This window comes from Apis cerana, linkage group LG15 (genome assembly GCF_029169275.1).
Source record: "Apis cerana isolate GH-2021 linkage group LG15, AcerK_1.0, whole genome shotgun sequence".
Lineage (NCBI taxonomy): Eukaryota > Metazoa > Arthropoda > Insecta > Hymenoptera > Apidae > Apis > Apis cerana.
This window is the reverse complement of record NC_083866.1, coordinates 2298271-2325621: the sequence shown is the minus strand read 5'-3', so window position 1 is coordinate 2325621 and position 27351 is coordinate 2298271. Positions and strand designations below refer to the sequence as shown.

Sequence of the window (27351 nt, the reverse complement as noted above, 5' to 3'; positions counted from 1 at the left end):
AAACGTGTTCGACGAGGAGCCGTTTTCGTTTGTGCCAAATTGAAATACGGCCCTGAAGTAAAACTACTTTGGTGACTTGGTGCGCGTGCTCTCTGAATGGAAACAAGGTTTAACGCAACACGAATATGATGTCGTAAATTTTTATTAACCGAACGAAGACGTGTCGATCGGTCTTAGGTCTACTTTTTGTTTTCTCGAACGTGTAAATTGTATTTTTTTTTTTAAATTCCGTATCCGTAATAATTTTATTTCGTGAACAGCGTTGTTTAATTTCTTGAAAGTTTAACAAGTTCGAGTAAAGTTTCTTCTTTTTTTTTAAAATTTTCGTGGACAAAGATTTTTAATTTTACGTTTGACTTTTTTTGTCGATTTGAATTTTTATAAATCAAAATATTTATAATCGCGGAAGAATTTTAACAATTATTTTTTTGCATAGGCAATTTTAAAAATATAAATTATTCTGACTAATTTTCGTAATCTTTTTACACAAACAGATTACTATTCGTAATTTACTATATACTTTCAATTCAGTATCAACCTGTTTATTACAAGTTTCTTGAAATCTACCTGTCAACTCTCCAAGCGATTAAACAATTTACCGACAATCGATAATTATTATAATTACCATTAATTTTTCACGGACTAACTCAGTATCAAACGATCTATCATTAAAGAAACGGTTCTTGCAAACCAATCCTTCTATAATTAATCAATCAAACCCAGTTTGACTAATTATTTTAATAGCCAATTCCAGAATTGCATTGTGTATTGATTATAACAAAATCACTATACGACGATTCCTATAATTTGTCCCTAGCGTGAAGATTTATTTTTCGTCACTAACGATTTCTTCGAGACTTCTTCTACAGGATTGTTTTCTTTCCAACGACCCAACGATGCACCAAAGATACGTTTTTTCTTCTTCCAAAGTTAGACCTAAGAAAACAGTGAATCGAGAAAGAGAGAGAAAAAAAAGAGAATTATGAATCCACAGGCGACGATTAATATTCCCTAGACGTCATCCAGAGAGGAATCTCTTTTCCCTTCGAATTTTTGGGGAGGAGAAGTTTTCTTCGGATAGTGTCACCTGTTCAACCCTCTGTGAAGGGATGAACAACTGTGTGTCTGGTTCTGATTTTTATTTCTATCTACTTTTTTTTAATTTTTTTTTCTTCTTTTTTTTTGTAAGAAAAGTCGTGAGAATATCTCTGGTATGTTTTTTTGGGTTCGAAGGGTCAAATTTCGGAATTTTTGCGGGTCTGTAAGCTTCTTGGGTATCAGTGGCAAAAATCTGGTCGCCAGATTGGATTCAAATGTGAGAAAGAGAAAGTTTTTCTTCAAAGCTTTATGATCTTTTGAGAAAATATTTTGAGAAAATTAAAAAGACTTGGTAAAATAAAATGTCGGTGTTGCTGATGTGTATACAGACAAAGGAATAATCTCTATTTAACCATTCTTTTCCTTCTAGCTCAGCAAACAGTTGTTTTAATTCAAATTGAAATTGAAAGATAATCGATATTTGATATTTTTATTTTTTTTTTACTAGCTATACTTTTTATACTTTCTTGTCACACATCATAAGAAAATCTCGTGAAAGTACATAACCGAAAAAGTCACGAAACAAACCCTTCCAGAAACCCTAAAACGAATTAAAAAAAGAAAGACTCGGCTTAAGGGAGGCGACACCCGTTTAAGGGTGCGATGGAAAAACCCAATAAAGAGTTCTTTATATACTTCCTCCGAGGGGCAAACGCATCGCGCTCACGATAGGATAATATGACAGGGACCCAGAGCCACGGTCATCCCTCGAGGAATTCAAATTTACAGGCAGCCAGATCTTAAGCGAGGACCACCCGAGGGGTTCTCTTAGCATAAATTTCGGGGATGGGCAGGTCCTCTCGCCTCCTCCCTATCTTCTCTCCCCTTCGAGAGATTTGTCGAAGGAAATCGGCTGATTTACGCATGCAACGACATCAAAGCCGACGCACCGTCCCACGTTTAAATATATTCCACCCTTGTGCAACAATTAATGGTGACGATAATTTATCACACGGTGGAAGGGGAATCCGATCTCTGGCTAGCTATGCGGACAAATTGAATGCGTTCTGCCTATTCTTTCTATTCGATCCGGTTAACGATTGGTCGTCAAGAGGGTAAATCAGTTTTTCTGGGGAATTTTCTTTAGGGGATAACTGAACGAAGAAGAAGTTATAACGTGATTAAAGAAAGGTAGACGTAACAGTAAAAGAGGTCGTGAGACCGTGGATTTTAGAAATCTGTTAAAATTTTTAAAGAAAAAATTGAGATATCAAGTGTTAAATTTCTAAATTTTCCATTTAAAAACTGTTCAAATTTTCAGATTTTTAGACTCTGATGTAATCCTATCTTATTCTTCACCGCAACCGCTATATTTTCGATTTTAGAACACGCGTGGGTGTCGAATCGCAAACGAACCTCGGCCACAGCCCTCGCTACTTAATCATTTAAAAATTCTCGAAACGACACGACAAAAGCGACAATAGTCACCTTTGTCACCTTAATTACACGCGGAAAAAAAATGATACAAATACCAGACACAGTCGGTTACGAAAGTCTTTGTATATCCAATCCAGATTCGACAACAGAAAGTTTTGTTTCCTTTTGTGAAACTTTTGAATACATAGAAATTCCATTATTTCTTAGTGAAATGTCAATTTCGATATTTTTTCATATTAAATAAATTCTAAATTCTTCTTACATTATTGAAATGTACATCTCTTGTAACAATAAAATTTTTTCTCAAAAAATTCTTTTAATGAGTTATAGAATTCAAAGGAAATTAGAAATTAACAGGTATAGTATCAATAAAAAATTTAAAAGCATTTTCTTGTAAGATAACGTACAAAGACTTTTGTACCCGACTGTATGATTCGAAACATCGTCATTCTCGATGCACATGATTCGAAAACGACGTCACACCGTGTTCTCATGAATGAGATGGCCCACGGTGGCTTTAATCTTATCAGATAGCGGAGACGAGAGTGTGTACGCATACACGCGACAGGATCGAATAAATTATCTTATTTACCGGCCAGCTTTGGAGAATTGAACGCTCGATAAAGCGTGAACCGCATAAATAAGCGGTCGAAATATATTTGGTTTCCGTGACGCCATTATCAACTCGTGCGACTCCCCTCGAGGATCCACGTGGGACAGAATTTGAATTTTCGGGCCGATTCCTCGACGGCGCACGAATTCTGTGTTTTTAATTTAGTCTCGCGTGCACGTGTTAATTTACGTATGTAAATTACGTGTATGTTAATTTTTTTCAATGAATTTTGCTCTTTTCTTTTCTTTCTTTTCTCCTTTCTTATATACATTTAAAACAGATGATCGAGAAAGAAAAAGAAAGTGGGAAGATTTATTATTCAGTTTCGAGATTGTGGGATCGAAGATGGATACGTTGGTGTAACGAAAGTAATCGAGTGAGCGGAGAATATTGGAAAATTGGATTGCCTACGTGTTCCTCTTCCTAGTCGCCTATTTGGGATAATGGAGTAAGTCGATTGTTGGGCATTAAGCTTTCACAAAGTGGTTCAGAGTGGAGTCAAATGAAGTTTCTAGGGGATTAGATGACATGAGAGTTATCCAGTTTGGATTATTGTTTGAAGATTATAAAATTTTGTTCTATTTCGATTTTTAACTGGGAATAAAGATAGAGTTTATTTATTAGAATTATTTATTTCTCTCTACTTTTTGTACCGAATATCTTTTGTATTTGTAACATGAAATTTGTACTTGAAATCACGTTAAAACGTTTAGATTTCATTTCTAAATAAGTTAAAATGAAAATTCTTTCAATATTTTTTATCTTCACATTTTTCCAAAACACTTGAAATTTTATTTAAAATTTTTAATAATTAACTAAAAATCTATATCTTCTAATTATAACGTGAACTATTAAAGAAATAATAAAACGCAAAACTGTATTTTATATTTGAAAGTAAAATCATTAAAGATTATATTTTATCTTATCCATTCCATTTTTAAACTAAAAATCACCATTTGCAAAATTTCTCTTTATGAAATATCTATATTTCCAAATTGTGCAAAAGTACCTTGTGCACCTGTCTCATAAATTCCAATATAAACCATCATCGAAACAATGGAACATAGAACTTTATTACACGGTTCGCGTCAGCGAATAGTCTACGCTCACGATATAATCCGCTCAAGTATAGTTCATCCAAGCGCAATTTGCAACACGCAAGTGTAAATACTTGTTGCAGTGCTGGCAAACGTCGAGTAGACACTGAACGACGTTATGTGTCTTTTCGCCTAACGAGCATGCGCGAACGTGTAACGCGAGTAAATCTGCTTTCGGAATTTAACGCTCGGAAATGGTGGTTTATGCGTTTCCGGGCGTCGTTAATGCGATCTTTACGAACCACTTGGATGACCGGTCTTTGTAATAAGTCTTGCAAACGAGCCCGATGATTTTTTTAGACCGAAGGCTACGCCTGAATTTTCGAATAATTTCCAATCAGCTTAGAATATTCTCCGACTGATTTATTTGAGTCGTTAAGGGCGCATAATGACGGAGCACGAGTTATTGTTGAACATGAAGTGGAGTTATGTGTATGACAAACAGAGTTGGGGAAAATAGATAAAGGAATAAGTGGTATGAAGGATAATGAAATTTTCTTCTAAATAATATTTCGATTATATTTAATTTGCTTAGAAATATTTTACTTTTTGTATTAGTACTTTTAGTAGTTTTTTAAAAATATTCTTTTTATTTAATTTAGAAAAAATATACAAATTATTTTTCTGCGAATTATAAAAGAATTGAGTATTTTTGACTAATAAAATAATTATGAAAACATATAATTGTTGCAATTATATTTCGTAATTGTAGTTTTTGAAGTTACATGTGTAAAGTTATGTATATATATATATATATAGGAATCATTTTCTTTTATTTTGTAAATTGTAAATATTGAATTATGTTTAACTGTGTATAATAATTATGAATCGTATATCACGATTATTTATGCTGTCAAATCGAGGTTGTTGCTGATTTATGATTTACGATTGAAAGTGAAATTGAATTATACATATGACATGTAAATATAGAAATCGTATCTCGTTTATCTCGTAAGAGATAATTTTTATTGAAATAAAATAAAATTGAAATCAAATAGATTAATCGTATTTACTTAGATTATTTTTAAGAAATCAAGGACAGTCAGTTTTGCGTTTAATTTAATTCAAACTTATCGAAATTGAAAGAGAAAAAGAGAAAAAAGAAATAATCCTATGATACTATAATCGCACATTCGTAAATTCTTAATACGCAATAATAAATTTCTCGTAATCATGTTGCAAAATTTTGTTTTTCAATATAATCTGAATTGTACAATTTCCAATAATTTCAATTAAAATTATTAAACTCAGTTTCAAACGAAACAAATTTATGTTTTAAATTAAAATCCAATTCTCAATAATTTTAATTCGTGTCGCTTAATCTCCAATATAACTTCTCCTAAAATTTAAATTTAAATTCTAATTTAAAAATTAAATTTCAAAATTAATCTTCATTAAATCTTCCCAAATCTTCTCCCCACAAATTCTTAATAACCCTCTATCACACTACAACCTCCTAATGCCCCATAATTAATTACCCCTATCTAACTAACAAACTAATACCCAGAAGATCGAAAAAACAAGCACCGCACACTGACACGATCCGAATCTACATTAAACATCATCGCCAAAATGCAACAAAAAAAAGAAGAAGAAGAAGAGAGGGGAAAAAAAACACGTAGCGCCTACACGCATCGCGAAATCCTTCGAAAACGATCGACAAAAGGGTTCGACCAGCCTGGTTCTTTATAAATAGAGGTGTTTAAAAGTAACCATCGGACCGGTTTACAAGGGACCCCATAAAGTAACATCACGGAATCACGTCTCTTCTCTCGTTTCTTCCTTTTCCTTTTTTTTTTTTTTTCTATTTCATTTTCGCCAAAGCGGCGCGTGTGGCGAATCGTCATAAATCCGATCGAAAACGGCGAGACGCTTTATGGAGTTGCACTATCGGGTGCAAGAGGCGCGCTCCCGCCCCATGAAGTATAATAGACCTTGGTATTAGCCGGTTTCGGGGCTAGAAAAGGAACACATGGCCGACTCGAGAGAATTTTCGAACGCCAGAACACGTCCGGTGCGCATCCTTGCACTCGACCCCATAGATCAACCGTGATGCACCGTAACCCACTCGCACTCTCGAGAACCCCTCGCGGGATCTGTTTCTTCACAGGCTCAGATTAGGGTTGAGGGAACGCGTAATAGCTCGATTTCGTTCCGGGGAACGTGTTCGATTTAATTTCTTAAAATAGTAAAATTCGAGTTGAACGTTAACGGTGAAATTTTACATTAAATTTTAACGATACCATCGCGATATTTATTTAAAGTAAAGCGTAAGATTATTTTGAAATTTATATAAAATTCTTATGTTAAAATATCGTATTAAAATTTAGATAACATGAATTTTTTGAATTTAAAATGATATAATTTTTGAATTTTTGAGATGGATTTTTATAATTTGGATCGATAAAATACAAGATATAATTAGATAAGATTCTTGAGAAATTTGAAATCTTGGAGAGATTGACTTTTAAATTTCGATCGTGTAGATTTTTTTTAAGATTGAAATTGAAAAGAAATATTTGTCGAACTAATTACATTTGTAGAACTTAATAAAATCTTATTTTCTGTTACAGAAAATCATCCATGCCGCGCCACTAGATACCCTTGCCTATTGTCGAAGAAGTCGGGATGGCGATTGTAAAATGTCTCATCGTTGGGATACTCCTGATGCTGGAGATCGATCGAACTACCCAAGGACAGCTGGTTCGACTAGGTGAGAACTTATAATCGTGTTGGCTCGTACAGGATTAACCAGTATAACGTGGCACGAGCGGATTTTTCTAATAACTTAATAGATTTTATCTGGGGAGCGTTACACTATATGTACCCTCAAACACGTATTTTATTTTTGTACTTATTCTACGCATATATTTATAAGAAAATAATATACATAAATAACATAAAATATCGTAAATTGTATTACAAATAAAATGACAAACGAAAGCTCAATAATATGCACAATGAAGGAAAAAAAAGGAATACTGTTCATAAAATGATAAATTTAATTGAAATTGTTGAAATAATTTGATTTTTAATGAAATTGTGGCCTAGTTATATTTATGAATGATTTAGAAATGATCAAAAGCAATAATTTTGTAGATTTTCTTAGAGAAATTTTTAATCCAGATATATAAATTTGTTTATTTATTTCAAAGCGAAATTAATGAAGATATTATTAAAAATTCTTTACAGTAAACTCGAGGAAGAAACAATAAAGCGTACTTTAATCCTTTCAAAAATGCATTTGCAAGTAAAATTATGTAAAGTATAAATCTCAGTTTTTTTGACAACGCGGTATTCGCGGTATTAATTTACAATCATCGTAAATCGCGAATCTCGAGGAAACACGTTGAAAACACTGCCCTAAAAGCAATACAAGAGCCTACGTTCTTTGTATGGTACAACGACCTCGAGAAGAATGTCTATTTCGAGAAGAGGCCCATAAAGGAAGGAAAAGGCGCTAAAAGCGAGTTCATGAAGTGAAAAATTGGTAGAATCGCGTGGATAGCGATCGTCGTCGCGATTCCACGGAGGATGAAAGCGAAAAATGCTAAAAATACACGGAAACCGACACGGTGCGATTAAGTATAGCGGTCGAACATTTTCGTTCTTCTCCCCCACTCCCTTCCCCGCTTCGACTATTTTTCTCTCGCGTGTATATGAAATATGTAAAAATGTCCAAAAATGTGTAAAAAGGCTTGAAAACAAATTTCTCTGATGCTTACTCCGGGCACAGTTTGAATTTGTAAGGGAAAGCTCGTGAGGAGGGGATATTTTCATCCGAGTGGAGAAAGAAAAATGATTACAGGGATAGGGGAAAAAGAAATTCGAGGATAAAATGAAAAATGTAAAGAGTGGGAGAGGGGAAAAAAATGAGTGGAAGGTCGAAGGAAGAAGTCGAAAAAGATGACGAGTCTTGATCGTAAGAAAGTATGTATATAACGTACCTCGTGAGAGGAAGAAGCTTATTTTTAATTTTGTTCCTTTGGTTAGGAGAGATGGAATAAAAAAGCTAAATTTTAGATTCATAAAATTGAAATTTTGTAACTCTTAGAGTCTAGAATGTTTATTATTTGTTTTTTATAAAAAATATTGCTTTGTTAAGAACTTTTAAGAATTTTACAAATTATATTATTACAAATTATTTTTACAAATAATTTAATTCGACGATTCATGAATATTTTTACAAATTATGAAGTGCAAGAGCGAGATTTTGAGGTTAGGAAAATAAATATGCCAACTATGTGTATCTTAAATCATTAATGAATTTTAATATTTAATAAATTTAAGAAATTTTAATAATTTTTGAAATTTTTTTTCAAATTCAAAATCGTAATCAATAGTAATTATTTTTTTTTTATTATTCCTTTGCAAAATAAAAATATAAGAGAAAAATGTAAAAATTCTTGCTTTCTTCATGATTCCATTATGAGATATTTTTACAAATTATGAAGTGCAAGAGCGAGATTTTGAGGTTAGAAAAATAAATATGGCAACTGTGTGTATCTTAAATTTTGAATTTTTCTTTAATGAAAGTATTCGTGCATGAGTAAATTATTAATGAATTTTAATATTTAAAATCAAATGTTATTTTTTTTTTATGAAGACATATATGAATTTAAATTAAATATCTAAATTTTTAGATTTGAACATTTGATTGTAATTTTCAAGTTTATTTGTAGCTTTAGAAATATTCAAATCTTTATCTTTTAACATTTTTTATCTTTTCATTATCTTCTTATAAATTCGAAATTTTAATAAAAATATTTTGAAAATCAAAAAAAAATCTCTCATTAAAAATTCACTTTTAAAGAAAAGACTCGATAAAAGAGCAGAAGAAAAAACAGTCATTATTGCAAGCACTTCTTTCAACAATTCCTCTTCGCCTGCTCGTTTCTTCATCATCGAGCTTTTTCTCGATCGTTGAAAGACAACGGGAACTCGCACGTGGTGGAATTTTGAGAAATCAACTGGTCGAAACGAAACCCATAAGCGAGTCTTTGTTCGTTCGTGTCATACTTTGGCCTTTTTCCAATCACGTACTATATAATTTCTTAATCCATGTTCGAGAATCAACGTTCGTGCAACTATTCCTTGAGATTATAATTCTTTTTTTTTTTTTAATTCATTTAATTCTCTCTTTCTCTTTCTCTCTTTAATTGGAATTTTGCTTATTTAATTTTATTGAAAGAATTTATATAATTTTTACAACAAACATAAAATATGTTTAAAATATATAAACATTATATAGATCAGATAATAAAGAATTTTTAATCTGGTATAAAAAAGATTAAAAGAAAAACAAAGTTTTATATTTGCAAAAGTATAACTTTTTATAAAAATTTATTTGATAAATAATTCGAATATGCTTGAACATGTTAAAAATTATTTTTGATCAATGAGTAAAGCTTTTTATTCCTCTGTCAGACGATTTTATTAATTTTACTTTAATTTGACATGTTCCTCTTGTTGATTTCGAGTTTCCTTTTTGGAAATAACTATATTGTGTAAGAAGGTTGAAAATCGAAATGATTGTAAAGTTTCAGAGAGTGAGATCAGTGTGATGGCTAGAGAGACGATTCATGAGCGAATCGAGTATTTTTAAAACGTGTACAAAGGGGATAGAAGGCAGACAAAAATAAAAGAGAATATCTTTTTTGGATGGTGGTAAGAAATTCCATTTATCAAATATGATAGAAAATATTTCCTATTATTATTGTCAGATCTTTCTTTGTGATAATATTTTTCATGTATGATTTTACCAAAATTTCTTAAAAATTAATTTTGAAGAGCTTCAAAAATCTAATATCTTACAAATATTTTTCAATAAAACAATGCTATAATAAATTTAGCTTATTTCAGCTAGTCTTTTCTTTTAAATTATAATTTTTAATGGAAAGTTAATGCAAGGCAATAATATACAAAATTTAATTTATCTTAAGAATTATAAATTTAAAATTAAGAACATATCTATATTTACACATAAAATTGGCGCAATAATCTGAATGATTTAATCATTTTGATTGTTTCAAGATTTCAAAAACATTTTCAAGAAAAATGGATTATAAATAATATTTTTATAAATCGATTCACGATCTAGTAGATATATATAAATCACGATTTCTCATTGAATTTGGATTAAAGCGAACTCTGATTAAAATATAAAATTAATTTTGATGATCTTATCTTAATCAGAAAAGCGAAATATCTTGATTGATTACAATTACAAATTACATGTAAAAAATCTGTGAATTTGTTAAAAATATTATTTCGTTTTGTTCAGAATCGATTGTTATTCAAAATATAATTATACATAAACAAATTTATTTGTTTGATTCCAATCACTTTATTTCTCGTTTCTTACTTTTCCAAAGTTTCAAAGAGTGTTATATATTTTTATTAATCATTTATATAATCAGTGATTATATAAATCAATTCTAAATTTGGATTTTTTTTAAAATGATAATTTTAACGAAAAATTACAATTCAATTGTTAAAACTAGACTGTGGATCCATTTATGCAAAATTTGAATGTACAGGAACTCATCAAATATAAATGATATGCTAAAAGATATAAAATATTCAAAGTGTATAAGTTGCATAAAAATCTAATTACGACTTAATTTTTGGAAATTTTCTTTTTTCATTTTCTTCAATCTTTTTTGAGAAACGATAACAAATAACTATAAATAATACATAAGTTTTCTAGATTCTTGCACAGATTTTTTTTAAATGGAATGACAAAATAAAATTCTTCTACGTGTTACCTGAATTATCTTATCTTCTTCTTGATATTCTTAATTATTAATTATAATTCAATCTATCTAAATATAAATGTGATTCAAGCTAACAACTATTTATTATGTTTATTACAATTTTTCTTAACCTGAGTTGCTTATGCATGTTTTGAAGAATCATTAGAATTGTTTTTATTTACTATAGTTTCTATGGAAATTTTCAGGACTTATGCTATAATCTTTTGAAAATTTTACCAATAATCTCACAGAATCCTGTGTGAAAGATTTCAATTTATCCTATTAAAAATGAATTTTTATTTAATCATGAAAAAAAGAGGGTTGCCACTTATTTAACTTCATTCACGATAAAAGATTCATGGCTCATGAAACGTTGAAAGACATTGATTCATTACAAGTTATTTTTTTAAATATTAAAATATAAAATTTGAACGTAACTCTATAAAAATTCAAAAACTTATTACTTTACATCTCGATGCATCAGAATCAAAACAAAATATAAAATATACATACAATAAGCAAAGTACAATTAAATTGAACCATCATTTAAAAAAAAAATATACATTCTAAAAATGTATACAGAACAAAATGTAAAGTTACAAAAAGAGTCGGATTGAAATTCCATCGTTAATGAATTCATTTCGTTTCTCCATTACGGTTTCCATTAAGGTTTTCACGCAACAATGGAAACACCGGATTTCCAGGAAGCTGGTTGAATTTCATTGGTCGAACGATGGAAAACGCAACATCTGGTGAACAGATCCCGACCCTGGTCCCTAGACGTATCCTATTAAATGCCTTCTTCAAACGGTATTTTGCTGGAACCATGGATCTCGTTGGAATTTCCAACAATTGCACACGTGCGATCATTAAGTAAATCGATGAGAACCTGATGCTTACTAGGGACTATAGCCTACCTGTTTAAGGAACCTTAGGTATTTTCTTAATGGTCCATAAATGGCAAAAAAATTTTGAACATACCTATATTCGTTTTTTATGGATAGATCTTGTTATAGAGATTTTATTTGAACGTAGATTGCAAGAGTTTTATATAGTAAGTGAGGTATAAATATAAATGAAATTTGAAGTTCTTTTTAAAATGTTTCAAAAATTGTTCGTTTATTATTATTATTTATTATTTAGAAAAATTTTCAAATATTATTCAATAAAATCTAAATGAAAGAAATTTTTTCAAGATTCAAAACTCTTATAAAAAAATTCTTATAAAATTTGATAAAGTCTCTTCAAAGATTTTTCTAAAATTGTTTCTAAAAATTTATTAAAAATCTGTTTGAATTTCCTAGAATCCTTTTCAAAGATTTTCAAGAATTCTTCTCTACAATCTTTTGAAAAAAATATTTTCTAAATCTTTTCTAAAAATTTACAAAAATCTCACTCTCCAATTTTCATCTTAAAATCATCACAACCTATCCAAAAATTATTCAAAATTTTTAGAAATTTTTATCTAAAATCCACTCAAAGGCCTTAAAAAAAATTGTTGTAAAATTTATTAAAAACTTTCAAAAATATTTTCAAGAACCTTTTAAAAAATCGTCTCTTCTCGACAAAGCTTTCAAAATATCAGATTCATTCCCGACGAGAGGAAAGAATACGACGCAGGCAATCGTAGTAAATAAGCCACATTCGTAACACGAATGGAAATGGGCGAAATCAGGACGCGGCCGGTGAATTTACTTTCCGGCAAGTGAATTTATTGATAACGGGCCGAAACGCGAGCGTTGCAACGATCCATATATATGTGTATTATTATGATTGAGCTCAATTGTCCAATTGGCCGGTCATTGAATGCCATATGCGCGGGCTCGGCCCGTTATTAGCGGTCCGTCGACGTACGATAATATTCTCAACCCGGGTTCGACCGCGTTTCCACGGGGGCCCGAAGGGGGGCCGTGTACCTCTCCTCTTATTCTCGCGCTGCGAAAATGAGAGCCTCTGCCAATCCTTTGTCTATTAAATGTATTCAACAGGGTAATAGCGGCTGACATTACCAATTGGACAATGAAAGAGATGGCTGCGCACCGCGATTTCGAAAGGGGGGACCGGTGGATTTTTTCGTCACGAGATTGGGGAAGGGGGATGTTGCTTGCCAAATATTTGCTCGTATTAGATATATATATATATAGTACAGGTACATCCGTAAAATTACATCTATTTATTTGATTAAGAAAAATAAAAAACAAATTGATCTTAATTACGTTCAGCTATTTCAATGACTATTTAAATAGAATTGATAAAATATACGCAATATTTATGTTTGATTATTCTTCAAGCAAAAAAAAAAACAAATAAAAAATAAATTACGATCTTAATTACGTTCATATTTCAGTGACCACTCAAAAGGGTTCACGTATAGATATCCCGTATATCGAAAGATACACATATTACCATATGCCATGGTACATTCTAATTATTCGACCAAAGAAAACGACGAAAAATAAATTTATCTTAACCACATTCGGTTACTTCGACCACATTTAAATACACATATTATATTACACATAAAATCAAAAGATAAAATTAAAAGATCCACACATGTTAGCATACGATATGTAATATCTACGTCTAATTATTCAGCCAACAAAAGAAAAAAAAAACAACTATTCAAATGAAAGAAATAATAAGAAATAAAAGATTCATCTCCAAGCACACTCGGCCATTTGAATGGCCACTCAAATATAGTTTAAGCACACGTTCTGTACTCCGTGCCATTATAATCTATACGAGAAGCGAAGAAGCAGGCATGCGCAACCTGTAGTTGAAGGAGCGAACGAACAACGAAAGAAGCATACTTGACCTCGGGTAAAGCCGTTGCAGCTTAATTACGATTGTCTGGCATCGAAGCGGGGCTGCGTACGGTCATTAAGATAGGCAGCCGGTCTTGAGCCAGTGTCCCTTAATCTCTCGAAAGGGATCATCCTTTTTAAGGTATAATTATGCAGGCATGGAGCGGAGTTTTGTTTCTAGCTTCTCGTTTTGTAGCTGGCCAACCCAGTTGAATCTCCCGCCGTCAAACCGTTCAACGTTTCTATCTGTCAGGCCATGTCTCTTTTATCCTTCCACCTTTTTCTCGCTCTTTCCCTCGTCTCGTTTTATACGCACGCCGTTTGTTTTATATCAAACGTTATACACAAGATCTCCCTCCGGAGACCATGGTCTGGAATCTTAATTAGAACGTCCACAGCCGCGTGGAAAGGAGGCTCTCTCCTATCTTTGGAGCGGCTTCCTAAGTAGATGCACCCTGTCTTGGCAACTTGTACTATCGGGTATCTGCCCCCCTTTTTTGGGATTGTTTGACGAGATGCAACTCGATCAAAACGTGACAAAAGAATAACGGGACACCTGTTGTTCCATTATGCTCGACTGATCTTCTTCTGGAGTCTCTTTGGGTTAGTGGGTTTGTTCGTGTTAACAGGTTTGAGATGGAAGAATCAGGGATGAGAAGAGTGGTTCAGGAGATTTTATGAAAAGATCTATCGAATCTATCTCTAGTCAGATCTAGGCATAATCTGATATATTGTACTTTTATTTGTGAATATAATGTATCAATTCGTAAATCAATATAATGTATCAATAAAATATTCATAAAATAAGAATACTATTACAATAGTTATAATATTACAATATTTAAAACGAACAAAATGATATTGTAATAATTAATATTATAAACTTGCAAGAATTCTGAGAAAATCTTTACACTATTAATATTTAAGATATTACGACACTTTACATCATATTTTGTTCACAAAATTGATATTTTATAATTAATTTTAGAATTTTTAGACAATTACTAATAGATTATTTTGATTATCTTCTATTTTTATTAAAAACACCTTTATAATAGATGACTCGATGTATCAAAAATGTAGAATAACCTTCTTACACAGCTTTATTATTAGCTATTAGACTTTTTAATCTTGACCAACTCTGTTTCTGTTCGTGTTTGTATTTATAATCATGGCCATGTCTTATTTAGTATTCACTAAAGAGCCTGAACAGAATGTTTGGAATTAAAGTGAAGATGCATGCTATAATTCCTTGAAAAGGAAAATTGAAACGTTTTAGAATTACTTATTAGGATGAAACTTTGTTCAAAAATAGACTTTTAGAGCTAATTGTAATTGGTTGTCAAGCAAGAGAACTCCTCGTAGAGAATATGTAAATTGGAAGGGTTGGACAAGGATTCGAGATTGGTACACTTGATGAAACTCTTGGAATGGAAATGATAGTATTTGATGTTGTGAGGATTTGAAAATAGAGTATAATAAAGAAATAGATGAGATGGTAAGATATATTTAATGGAGATATTCAAGAACTTGAGTGAAATTGAAATGATGAAATGGTAAACGATATTTCATTGTGAATGAGAATATTAAATGCAAATTTGAAAGATTGATACGTATATATTTTACGTATAATTTTGATCAACTATTGCATTATTAATGTGGAATAAATAAATCAAACTAATAAAAGGTTATTCACTCTAAACAGATTACTTAACTTTAGATTAAATTTCAAACTATTTTAATAATTTTTAAACGACGTTTCGATATTCCAAATTCTTATCATGATTCACGCAACGATTTTGAACAACAAATTTTCATTTATCGTTTCATCATTATTAAAAATTATTGTAGATATATTTATAAGAAAAATTCCGTTTTATTTTTCTAATTAAACCACTAAAAATGTGCAAATATCTTGTAAAAAAAATAATTTTTTACAATTAATTAATTGATTTTTCCAAACTGATTATTATATTATATATTATAAATAATTTTAATGTTAAAATTTTACATACACACATTGTATTAAACATTGTAATCAAATATTTATAAAATTTAAACATTATTTCGTCCATAAAATGAAATTCTGCCCAGACAAAATAAATATCATCGAAATATCAGATCAAAATAAAATGATAAAAATGAAGAAACCTCGTCAAACATTATCTATTGTTTATTTCGCGCGTGACGATAATACAAAATTCCCGTGGATTATTTAAACGAATACGAACAATAATTAGATTGCAATCTATCTGCCCAGATAATTATTTCATCGGTATACTAAACAGTGTTAATCTTGTTCCGTGAAGAAAGGATTCTACGATCGATTTATCCTCGTCTAGAATTAACACGATCCTCGTAATCCGCTTGACGCATCGATTAATCCTTTCTGCTCTCAAATTTCACATCTTATCTTCCACGATGTCGAAACCGAAGGGGAAAATTAGTTCATCAAAAGACGAAATTCGATGAAAAACGTTCGATATCGTTTCTCTGGACTATATTGTATTTTGTTGAAATTATTCTTAATTTTTCGAGATATTACAAATTTTTTCGAGACAAATTTTATTAATATCAATGTTATTCGATTTATTCGATGAAAAACAAACGATTGTTTTATTTAATTCGATCTTTATGCGATAGATAATTTTTGTGTTTCTTAAAATTATCTTAGTCCTCTTGAATAATTAATTTCGTTTGAATAATGAATTTATTCATATAACAAGATTTGGAAATCACAAGTTGAATAATGCAAAATTGAGAATTTTCTTGATACTATTGTTTCAGATTTTAGTAAAAAAATTTCGAGACGTTTTCTTCATCTTTCGTTCGATAAGATTAATAAAATCCGAGTTAAAAATATCTCCTAAACCAATATCTTTATAAACTGGAATAAAACATATCCAAAAAATTTACAATTACAATAAGATAAAGTAACTCCTACTCCCACCCCATTTCTTGGAGTAACGAATAAATTGACAAAGACGCAATGTACATCGAAAAGTTCAAAATAAACGTGTATTGATGAATAACCGTGTTCAATTAAACGGTAAAATATCATAGTTTGGTCGTAACGAGCGTAAGAAACCAGAGGATCCATTTAGAGGATTGTTCCGCGAGGAAAAAAGGCGGGGGCACGAAAGAGTTCAAGAGAAGGGATATCGTGTTCCCTCCTTTGTACAATTAATATCGTACATTCAATCTGGTTGGTACATCGGCTAGTTGAGCGCGAAAAAGAGACCCTCTCAGATTCGTCGGATTAAGACGATCGCGATAGGATCTAACCGCGTGGGATCGTGGTAATCCGAAACCATCGAATTCTATGTCTAACCCTCCCCCTACTTTTTGTTCGAGGTGAAAAATTAGGACGTAGCCGAAACGAATTAATCTGGCCACTTGAAAGTTACACGAGCCGATAAACGCTAGGAATTTATCCCTTTCGTGGCCGAGGGGATGGAAATTGATATCGAAGGTAACTCGAGTATCGTATGATACGTGTTTGTTTGCTTAGAGATAAAAAAAGAAAAAGGTTTTGATTAAATTTAGTTGGATAATTTCTAACGATAGAATTTAGATCGATAATTATATATAATTACGGATTGTTTTTATCCTCGAACATCTTCGAACAAGTTTCAAAATTTCAGATGAATAAAAGCTTAAGATAATCTAGAGACGAACGAGAGGAATTAACATCGAATAGAATTTTCAACGAATAATTCGATATTAAATTAATATAAAAAAAGAAGATTTATAAATCTCCATTACGTGAAATTGATATTTAATTACACTCTAAAGTATTCTTCTTTGGACAAACATTGATAGATGGACGAGACTCGTCCGAACAACATTAAAATAATCACGCCGATAACGATAACGCATCACTTAAAAACCCGCAAATTTCCATTTCAAATATCTCTTAACCCTTCTATCCACTAATGATCCTTACGCAATCGAACTTCATTCTCCGAATCCCAATAAATCCTTTTCCCTCGACAACCTATGCTACCATCCTAAGCAATCTAATTACCCCCCTCGTAACATAAATCTCCCCGATTCAATCCACCGGTTTCCCCGATACCAATAAACGAGCCTCTCCTCCCCGAGTGCTGAACACACTGAAGCTTTCTAAAAGGATGCCGGAGGAGGCTGAGATAAGGCTGGGAACAGCTTCTGCCTCGAAGGTGCCAAAGGGGGCGCGCAATTAAAGGGACATAAATCACTGTGCTGTCCTCTAGCTAGCCCTACGATAGTTATATCTCGTTATACCCCGGCTGCTGGCTATTTTCGAAGCAAATCGGTTTCGGCCATTTTCGTTTCGCCAGGGAGTGGAAGAGGGTTCTTGAAGATTGTTCTTGGAACTTGGATTTTCTGTATCGTTCCAAGGGAGAATTATATAGGATTTATTTGCTCGGGTGTGTTGTTGCAATTTTTAGAGAATCCTTTTTTCAGAAATTGTTGAATTATTCTTAGATTATTTCTCCCAGGTATCGAACTATTTTTCATAAAAAAAAAGAAAAGAGAAAGGAAATCATTCTGAAAAATTATTATCCGTGATAAAAAGAAATACGAGATTTATTAAATGCAACACGTTTATTTATTATCCGGCCACGAACTTCAACGAAAGTATAAAATTATCTATTTCGTCAGAACTTCATCCTTGATCGATGAAATAATGAAACGAAGAAGCGAACGAACGACGCAACGAACGAAATCGATTCGTTGCTTGTTGACGTTCGAGCCAGATGAAAGAGCACGGTTGCAAGAGAAGTTACGAATATTTTTGGAGTGGTGTTTACGCGGTTGGATACGCGTATCGTAGCGTTTGCCGTGTCCCTGGACGTTATTTCGAAGTGGATGCTTTTCCAAAGTTATTTCGAAGTGGCAGCTTTTTATAAAATACCAGAGAATCAAAACTCGAAATTTCACGAGGTTTCGAAATTCTACTTTTTTTTCTAAGAGGTATTTTCAAAATTAATTCAAACTCAAGTTCGTCGATAATGATAATAATCATCTTTTAATTGGATTATTATCGGTTGGATAAAATTAATTCATATTTTCACGATATTTTGCAAGTTATTTTTCACTTGATGGAATATTGCATGAAAATAAATTGATGAATTTTTTGATATACAATTTGCCAAGATAATAATACGATAGAAATCTAGGGGAAAAAAGCTATATCATCGTAATCGTGGCTATTAACTTATTAAAAAATGAATAAATTTTTTACACATTTTGAATCTTTCTTGCATGATCCATGAGATTTCGTCGAAATTTAATTTATTTTATTATTCCGTTATTTATCGATGAGAAAAAAGATGGAAACATAAAAAAAAGTCAAATATGGTAGGACTATTCGATAGGAGAAACGTAATACCTAGAATGTTCTCCATTTGCGGAGAAGGGAATCTCTCAAGGGAAATTCGTGCATCTTCCACTTGCGATCCATCCGCATTTGGAACTGCAATGTTAATCTCTTTTATTTATTTCGTATTTCATTATATTTCTTGTATCATCGTTACTGAAGATTGTTCAATAAAATTGAAATAGGCTGACTTCGAAATCGTAATATTAAAAATAGAATTTTTCTGCTTGAAAAATCTTACATGATTCGTTTTAACTTTCACTTTTATTTAAAGTTCCTTTTATTTAAAATCGATTAATTCTTTTTCTTCCGAGCATCATCCTAATTACCATCCTCTGGAACGCGTTAATTATCGACGAATCCGAGCCACCCATGGAAAATCGGCGGGAAGATCGAAGAGGGGCGACTCGTTTCAGAAATAGACGCGTGTCTGGTAAACGCGTAGAGATTTTGTTTCCACGTTGCTGTTGCATGTTAGCTCACGTGCACGCGCGTTTCCGCCAGCGTGGTGCCTCGGTTTCACGGTGTATTTGAGGAGATTAACGCGCTAGCTCGGCCAACTCTAGACGCGGAATTAAAGTCGACTGTTCGTTACGGGGCGTCGACGGAAATGCAGTCGGCCATCGGTTTCCGTTACATCAGAAAAGAGAGTACTGTTTTCCTCGGTTGGAGCGCTCTACTTATTTTTTTCATTTTTCAAAATATTTTTAAACATTTGAAATTCCGTAGTAAATTCCATAGTATATATATATATATATATTTTCAATTTTATTCTCTAGCATTTTAGTATTTTTTGAGATATTGCTGAAATATTTGAAGTGTTACAGATTTTTATTTTTTAAATAAAAAATTAGAAAGCTCGTAGAAATATTGTAATCTAGAAATGATAAGAATAGAAATTTCTCGAAACTTTTCGAAATTATATGTAGAACAGAATAGGATAATTTAATTGAAGATAGAATTTCAATATTGTTATCGTATACACAATTTTATTTGTTAAAATAACATATTCTAATATTCTTATGATAAAATTTAATCTCGAAGTATTAACTTTACTTTGTAACCTTTAATGAAAATCTAAAAAAATCCCTAGAAACATCCCTAGACTTTGGTTGCTTTATAATAAAAATTATCGTCTCTGAAACTATTATTATTCGATTTTGAAAGAAAATTTAAGCTATATTCGTAACAGAAATGTTAACAAATTATACAATATTAACAAAATAAAATCCAATTGAACTCTGACTCACCGATCACAGCTTTAATAGCTAAACAAGGAAAATCGTTTAAATTCCTTAAATCCGGAATAGATCGTATCCGTATATACAGCAAGTATCTGGAACATTAAAAAGTTGTTTTTTAAAAGAGGATTTTTACATAGATAAAAATAACTGGTTCGTGTAAATAAGAAGAAGAATTGTTTTAAGTTCATTAAAATAGTTTCAAGAGTATATTGACCGAGAGCCGCCTGTAACGAAATGCTATGCCGACTCTAAACAGACGCTAGTGTGTCTGGAAATTGTAGGCTATGGCGTAAACTATCGATTTTGATTGTTTTTTTTACGCAGTTCGGTCAAACGCTCTCTAGATTGCTCGTCGAGGATTAGTTTCATTTAGAGCATATTATAAAATTAATACAAATCGTTTCGGATTCGTAAGAAATTTAACCTGTTTTAAAAATATCCCTAATTTTCACTAAAATTCCAGGAATATCTTCAGAGATATCGTTATATATTCTTTTAATCTTTCATATAGAAATCATAAATCATCGGCAAAATACTTGATCTTTAATTTAAATTAAAAAAATAATAATAAAAACAATAACAATTTTTAATAATAACAATTTTTCAACACGATCGATAATAATAAAAACATACATCGCGTGACCGAATAAAAGTAGAAACTAGAATTTCATGGCGTCCAACGTATAAATCGAAAGTAACTAGAATCTCATTACAATAAAGTTCAACTATAAATACGCTCAAGAGATAATAAATTTTCGGCAATAATACCACTTCTAAGTCGGTATATTGTTAGATAACATCTGGAAACCTGGTCACGTCGCGGAAGCGGTGTGCGCGCGTCACGGAGAGCGCGCGAAAAATTTGAATTTAATTTACGAGTGGCGCGTGCTATTCCTGATGGAGACCACGGGCTCCGAGAAAGGTATGCAAATAAGGCTTTTTCACACGATTCAGAGATTTATTAGACGGGATTAATGCCCCGTGCGATCGTTACATCGTGTAGAGCTGTTGTCGGGACCGTTCCACGACCGATAATCATTTACAACGATTCCGTTGGAAAGTGTCCGCTGGGTAATTTAGTGGAACGAAATGGAGCCTTCGCATATCGAGATTGAAACTTGACAGTCGTAAATTACGTAGGTAGCGCCGGTACCAACCAACGATATTATTGTAAATCGCTTCAATCGTGGATCGAGCTGGCTTCTGGATCGTTGTTTTCTTTTCTAATTCCGTTGCTTGCGCAGATCGCGGAGTTTATTAAGCGTGAAATTCGTGGAAATTCGAGTTCCAAGCGTAAATTTAATAATTATTTTTGTGTCTCATATTTTTTTGTTTTTCTTTTTTTTTTTTCCTTTACATTTTTGCCACGCTCGTTCCGTAACCATTGAAGATTATTGAAACATGAAATGCATGTTATTATTATATTATTTTGAGATGTAAACGATTTATCTATTTTATATTATCTCTTACTCGCATCATATTATATCCAAAATTGAGATTGCTGAGAATAATAATTTACAATAACGAAATATTTTTAACATTCTTCTATGTCTTTATTTGCATTTTTTTTCGTAACAATTAAATTATAAAACATTTACAAAAATATGAATTAACAATGATATTATTTCCAATGTAAAATTTTGTTACTTTAAATTTGTTGAAAAATTAATAATTTTATTAATAGAGAAAAAATAAAAATATTTATTTCTATTTTAAAATTAGAATTTCTCAAATTTTTTTATAAAAAGAAATATTCGTTAAATCTTATCATAATTATTTTATCCTTCGATTAAGAACTTTTTTAAAAGAAAAAAAAAAGAAATAATTTCCCAGCGAATTTAATTTTTAAGCGAAGAGAGATTAAAATATCTGATCGACAGAACAGTATTTGAAACAGAAGCTATATCACGGGTAAACACAGAATACAACCCATTAAACATTTTCCCCGCCGTGAAAACTGTTTGACGGCGAGGACAAAGGAAGAAAATGGGGGGAAAAGTCGACCCACCGCAGAATGGCACCATAAAAAGGCGCACGTCCCATCCCAGGCACGAATAAATAAACGTGGAAGCTCGTCGCGTGGACAAACGAGGGATATCCAGGTCCCTGCCATTAACTAAATGGCTAATGTCTCCCTCCAAACGAAACCACTATGATTTCTCACGTCCCACTCTAGCTATCTAGATCATGCACGAGATCAATCATCGAATTTGTAGCTCAATAATTATTAATTTCGACGTTTAGGAGGAATTATCGTGTATTATCCTGTGTCACAGAAAATTATGTTGAATTGAAACGGAATGTAACGTCGAGCAATTTTAGAACTTTTATCGAATATTAGATTTGGTAATAAGTGAACAAGTAATTCTTATTTAATTTTGATATTTTTTATGATGTTTTATTACAAAGAAGACAGATTAAATCTGATCAATTTTAATTCTCCATTTGTGATTTATTTGATCTAATTTGTCATTATGTTGGCACTAAATGATTTATTTATATACTAATTATTAGTCTGTAAATTTCAGATTAAATTTAAAAATTATAATCAATAAGAAAAATTCTGTTTTTATTATAAATTATAAAATTAAAAAAAAATTTAATTGAAATTTAATTTTAGAATTTAATCTTAACTTTTATATTTTATAAAATAATTATATATATATATAAGAAAAAATCCTTAATAACAATCACATAAAATAAAATTTAAAATAATTATCTTTATTGTGATCTTTTATAATTCTATACTTAATAATAGCAATTTAGATCTTCATCTAAAATACATAACACAAATAATAACCAACCCATCGCGAGTTTAATCCAAACTGTTGTGATCACTTATGACACAATGATACAAGTCAAGGATCAAACAAAATCATCTGACATTGGATGATCGCATGCCAGAAATTGTTTATACGAATCCACGGATGGCCTTTTATCCGAGTAAATTTGGCCAGAAGCAGCGAGTTTTCGTGCGACGAAAGAAGAAAAGAGACGAACAAGAGAAAAGACAAAGAGGGACACGAACCTCTCGAAATGTTTACCGCTATTCCTGGATCGAAACAGATGGCCCACGTGATGTCATACGCAAAAATCCAACTTCGAAATCCCGATAATCGATTCTAAAAAAGGAAATAAATCTTATTTTTGAATTTTTTTTTTTACTTTGAATCATTTTTTGAAAAGCCATTTATTCATTTATTGCTATTATTGCTAAGCAAATTTTTTGTGCACGTGAAAACGATCATTTTGCGAAACGAGAATATTATTTTACAACAAAAGAAAAAGTTGATTATATGATTCATCCCTTTAAATTTAAAAGAATGATAATATCAAGGGAAAGTAATATATCATAATCTAAATTGTAATCAGAGTTCAGAGTTGTTAAAAAATCTTATATTAATAGAAAAATATCACCAGCATTTTAAAGTATAGTAATCTTTTAAGCTTAATTTTTTAACAAGTTGCTCGACTTTGAACACAAATAAAACACAAAAATAAAACAGAATTAAATTCGAAAGATAATCACCGGAAATTGGAATCAACGATAAACCACTCACTGTCTCTAACAAATCATCCGCTCGCTCGTGTCTCGGCAAAACAATTAGAAAAACGTCACAATAGGAATCGAGGAGAGCTGTGCGCGAAAGTCACGTGACGATGTGTCTCGAAAAAGAAGCGGGAACGGAACTCGTAAAGACAATAAACTCGTTGAACTTCCGTCGAGAGAAAGAGAGCCCTCGAGGACAATTAGTCGTTTGTACATACGAACATCGAGGATGTTTAGACACGAAACGAAAGAAAAAATCACGAAAACAATGAGATGGAAGTGAAGTGGCTGTGCAGTTCTTAAACGAAGGAACATCGACACCAGGAAATAGTGGGCGAAATGGAATTCGTCCTATGTTTCTAGAGATGAGACGATAAATAGGCCTCGTTTCAGCGAAGCTAATTACAGGCATTTAAGGTACCTTGCTTGAAAAGGAATTCATCGTATTTGCGAATTTAATAAATTGAATTTAATATTTAGTATTAACAACTTTAATAAAATGAATCTGCTTTCAATAATTTCTTTTTTTTTTATTTTACATATATTTTTAAATATATTCTAATGTCTTTTTATTTTGATCTTTAATTCGGTAAATTACCAATTCTATATAACTTGGAATTATTAAATTTAAAAATGATAAAATATTTTTCATCGAACAAAATTTCATTTCAACGACATTTTATATAGTTCGAATTTGAAAAAAATTTCAATAAATATAATTTACGTTCATTTATAAATATATCATACAAATGAAAGGGATGAATTTTTTAAACATTCAATTATCTTAGAAGATTTTTTATTTTCATTATTATATTTTTTATTTTATATCTAACTAGTCGAAAACTAGATATTTAAAGGTATATTATATTTTCAATATTTCTTTACGTATAACTTGTCAAACCTAATAATCCAATTAAATACAATTACAAATATATCAAAAGTCATGCAAAATTAATATTGTGATGATCAATACGTAACTCGATACTAGCGCCACTATTAACTACTAGCATCCAATCATAGTGTTAATAAATGTATGTTAGAATTAAATATTTTTCCTTTTTAATCCCAATTATCCTTGATAAAATGTTTCTTTACGATACTTTTTATTATTTCTATTATTAATGGAGTATCGAATGGAAAAGGGTTATAACAAAATACACAAAGTCGAATAACTCGCATGATCGAACTTGAAAATCGCGAACACGAATTCTGTCTCGAAATTCAGAGGCACGAGAGAAATCTCAGAGACACCCTCGACAGATCTCTAAATTTAGTTGGACGCTGAAGAGAGGATCGACAACGAACGCACAACGGAAGAGGACAGAATGGGACGTGGTTCCAGATGGAACGTCGGAAGGGACAGTGTCGCGATTCTTCCCTGGCCTTCGTCCAAATGGCGACACTTCGATGGCCGGGAAGATCATGAATGGGCAGCCGTGGCTTCCCTGTGGCTTGATCTTCGTGAAAGAGCCAAGTGCATGACTTTCGACGAAGTTTAACCGATGATCTACTGAGCACTCAAGGTCGAGAAGTCATTCAATAATTTTGGAAATACGTATTTGGAACGATGATTATTTTAGAAATTAGTTCTTGATGGTAATCGAAAAATTGGGTTGTACGAATAATGTGTTGTTTTATTTTGAAGATTGGATAACACGAATTAATTGTATTATTTAGAAAATAGTGATTTCGAATCTGTGAATTGCAATCAATAGTTCTTTAGATGTATAGAAAATTTTTAATACTTATTTAAATATGTCTACACTGTCATGAATGATAGTAATAAATCAAAATTAAATTTTTACTTTATCAAATTTATTTTTTATTATCTCTAAACGAATTTTATTTATTAATTTTTGTTTATAATAATCATGTGTAGTAAATATTTATCATAATTGGTACATTCATAATTATTTATAAAAAGTTTTTCTATTTTATGTAAAAATATGATTGCTTTCAAAATTTTAAATCATATGTGATAATGCAAATGTTAAATATTCATTATAATCATACACAAACATTAAATATTTTTATTGTAACAAATTTTTAATATTTTATTAATATTCTTAGAATGTTTTATGAATATTTCTAAAAGCTATTGTAAATGGAAATCTTTTTAAAAAAACGATTTAAAAAAACGTTAAGGAATATTATCTTGGATAAATTGATATAAAAATGATAAAAAAATAAATTTGAGAATATGACAATAACGAACTATAAATTTGATTGAAAAAATATTAATATTTAATAAATAAATTTATATCAGAAAATATTCAAATTCAAAATTGATTTGTGACTTTTAAAAACTTTTAAAAAATCAAAAAAGCTCAAAATTACTTAATTAGTAATATCTACATTATAACATGTTTCTATTTTATTTTATTAATTCAATTATTAAAAAATATTTTTCTAAAATTTATTAATATTCTAAATCTCCAAAAATCTTGAAAAAATTCAGTCACTATTATCTCCTAATTTTATTATCAAACATATCCATAGTTTAATTTATAATAAAAATTTTTTCAATAAAAAAAAACATTCACAAACGAAATTTCGTTCGTGTCTAAATAAATCCAAGTATTGCATAAAGAGTAAAATGAAATATCATGTTATGTATATTAAAAAAAAAAATAAGACACTCGTATAATAAATGATATCCATGAAACTGAGTAATGGAACGTCAGTAAAGATTGTTTTTAAGTTACAAATGATCTCCAGAGCCAGTATTTTTAAACTACCGAGAAAATACCGTAATAATCGTGTGTTACGTTCAAACTGAAACGTTACTGACAAGAAGAACTAAAGGAGCAACTACATGTACCATACGATACATAAAAAAACAATTAAAAAATGTTACCAGTTATTAAATCTCCAAACAACACACTCGATGTTCTTCGAATCGAAAAACTCCCATACAACATCGAATTAACAGAAGAAAAAAAAAAAAGAAAGAGAAGAAATTCATTTCATCATATTCGAAGGATTAATTAATCAATAAACGAAGGGATCCGATAACCACACGATAATACCAGCAATTATTTCATCCTCGTTTACAATCGTAAAAAAAAAATTCAGAACTTCGATTATAAAGAAAATTGACCGACAACGTTGAAAACGAGACGTAATATTCAATTATCGGACAATGGAGAAAATAAATAGCTGATATTTATTATCCGATGAGTCGATCGATCGAGGTTATGTGACAACTGGAAATCATCACGATCGATCGAGAAAGGATAAGATTGATGATGGATCGATTCGAGCTATCTTTCCCTTTCTAAAATGGTTTTTGTGCAACGACGAGGATATCGAATCGCGTGCCATGATTGCTTTGTGCAATTTTAACGGTGTTTATTGCATCCACGATTCGCGGAAGAATCGATTTAGAAGGCGAGGTTAGGTTGCCAAGTAACGAAGGCTTGGTTGGTTTATCTTCCGTGAACTTGGT

At 31.1% G+C, this 27351-nt stretch overlaps 1 protein-coding gene across 4 annotated transcripts in view; it reads left to right on the top strand.

The window, feature by feature from the left end:
- LOC108000765 (fibroblast growth factor receptor homolog 1) overlaps nucleotides 1-27351 on the top strand; it is a 93128-nt gene that overhangs the window by 52232 nt on the left and 13545 nt on the right. For all 4 annotated transcript variants that reach the window (XM_062085433.1, XM_062085431.1, XM_062085434.1 and 1 more), the window contains exon 2: nucleotides 6759-6898. In XM_062085433.1, the coding sequence (XP_061941417.1) occupies nucleotides 6814-6898 (85 nt within the window). In that variant the 5' untranslated portion in view covers nucleotides 6759-6813. The remainder of the gene's footprint in view (nucleotides 1-6758; nucleotides 6899-27351) is intronic.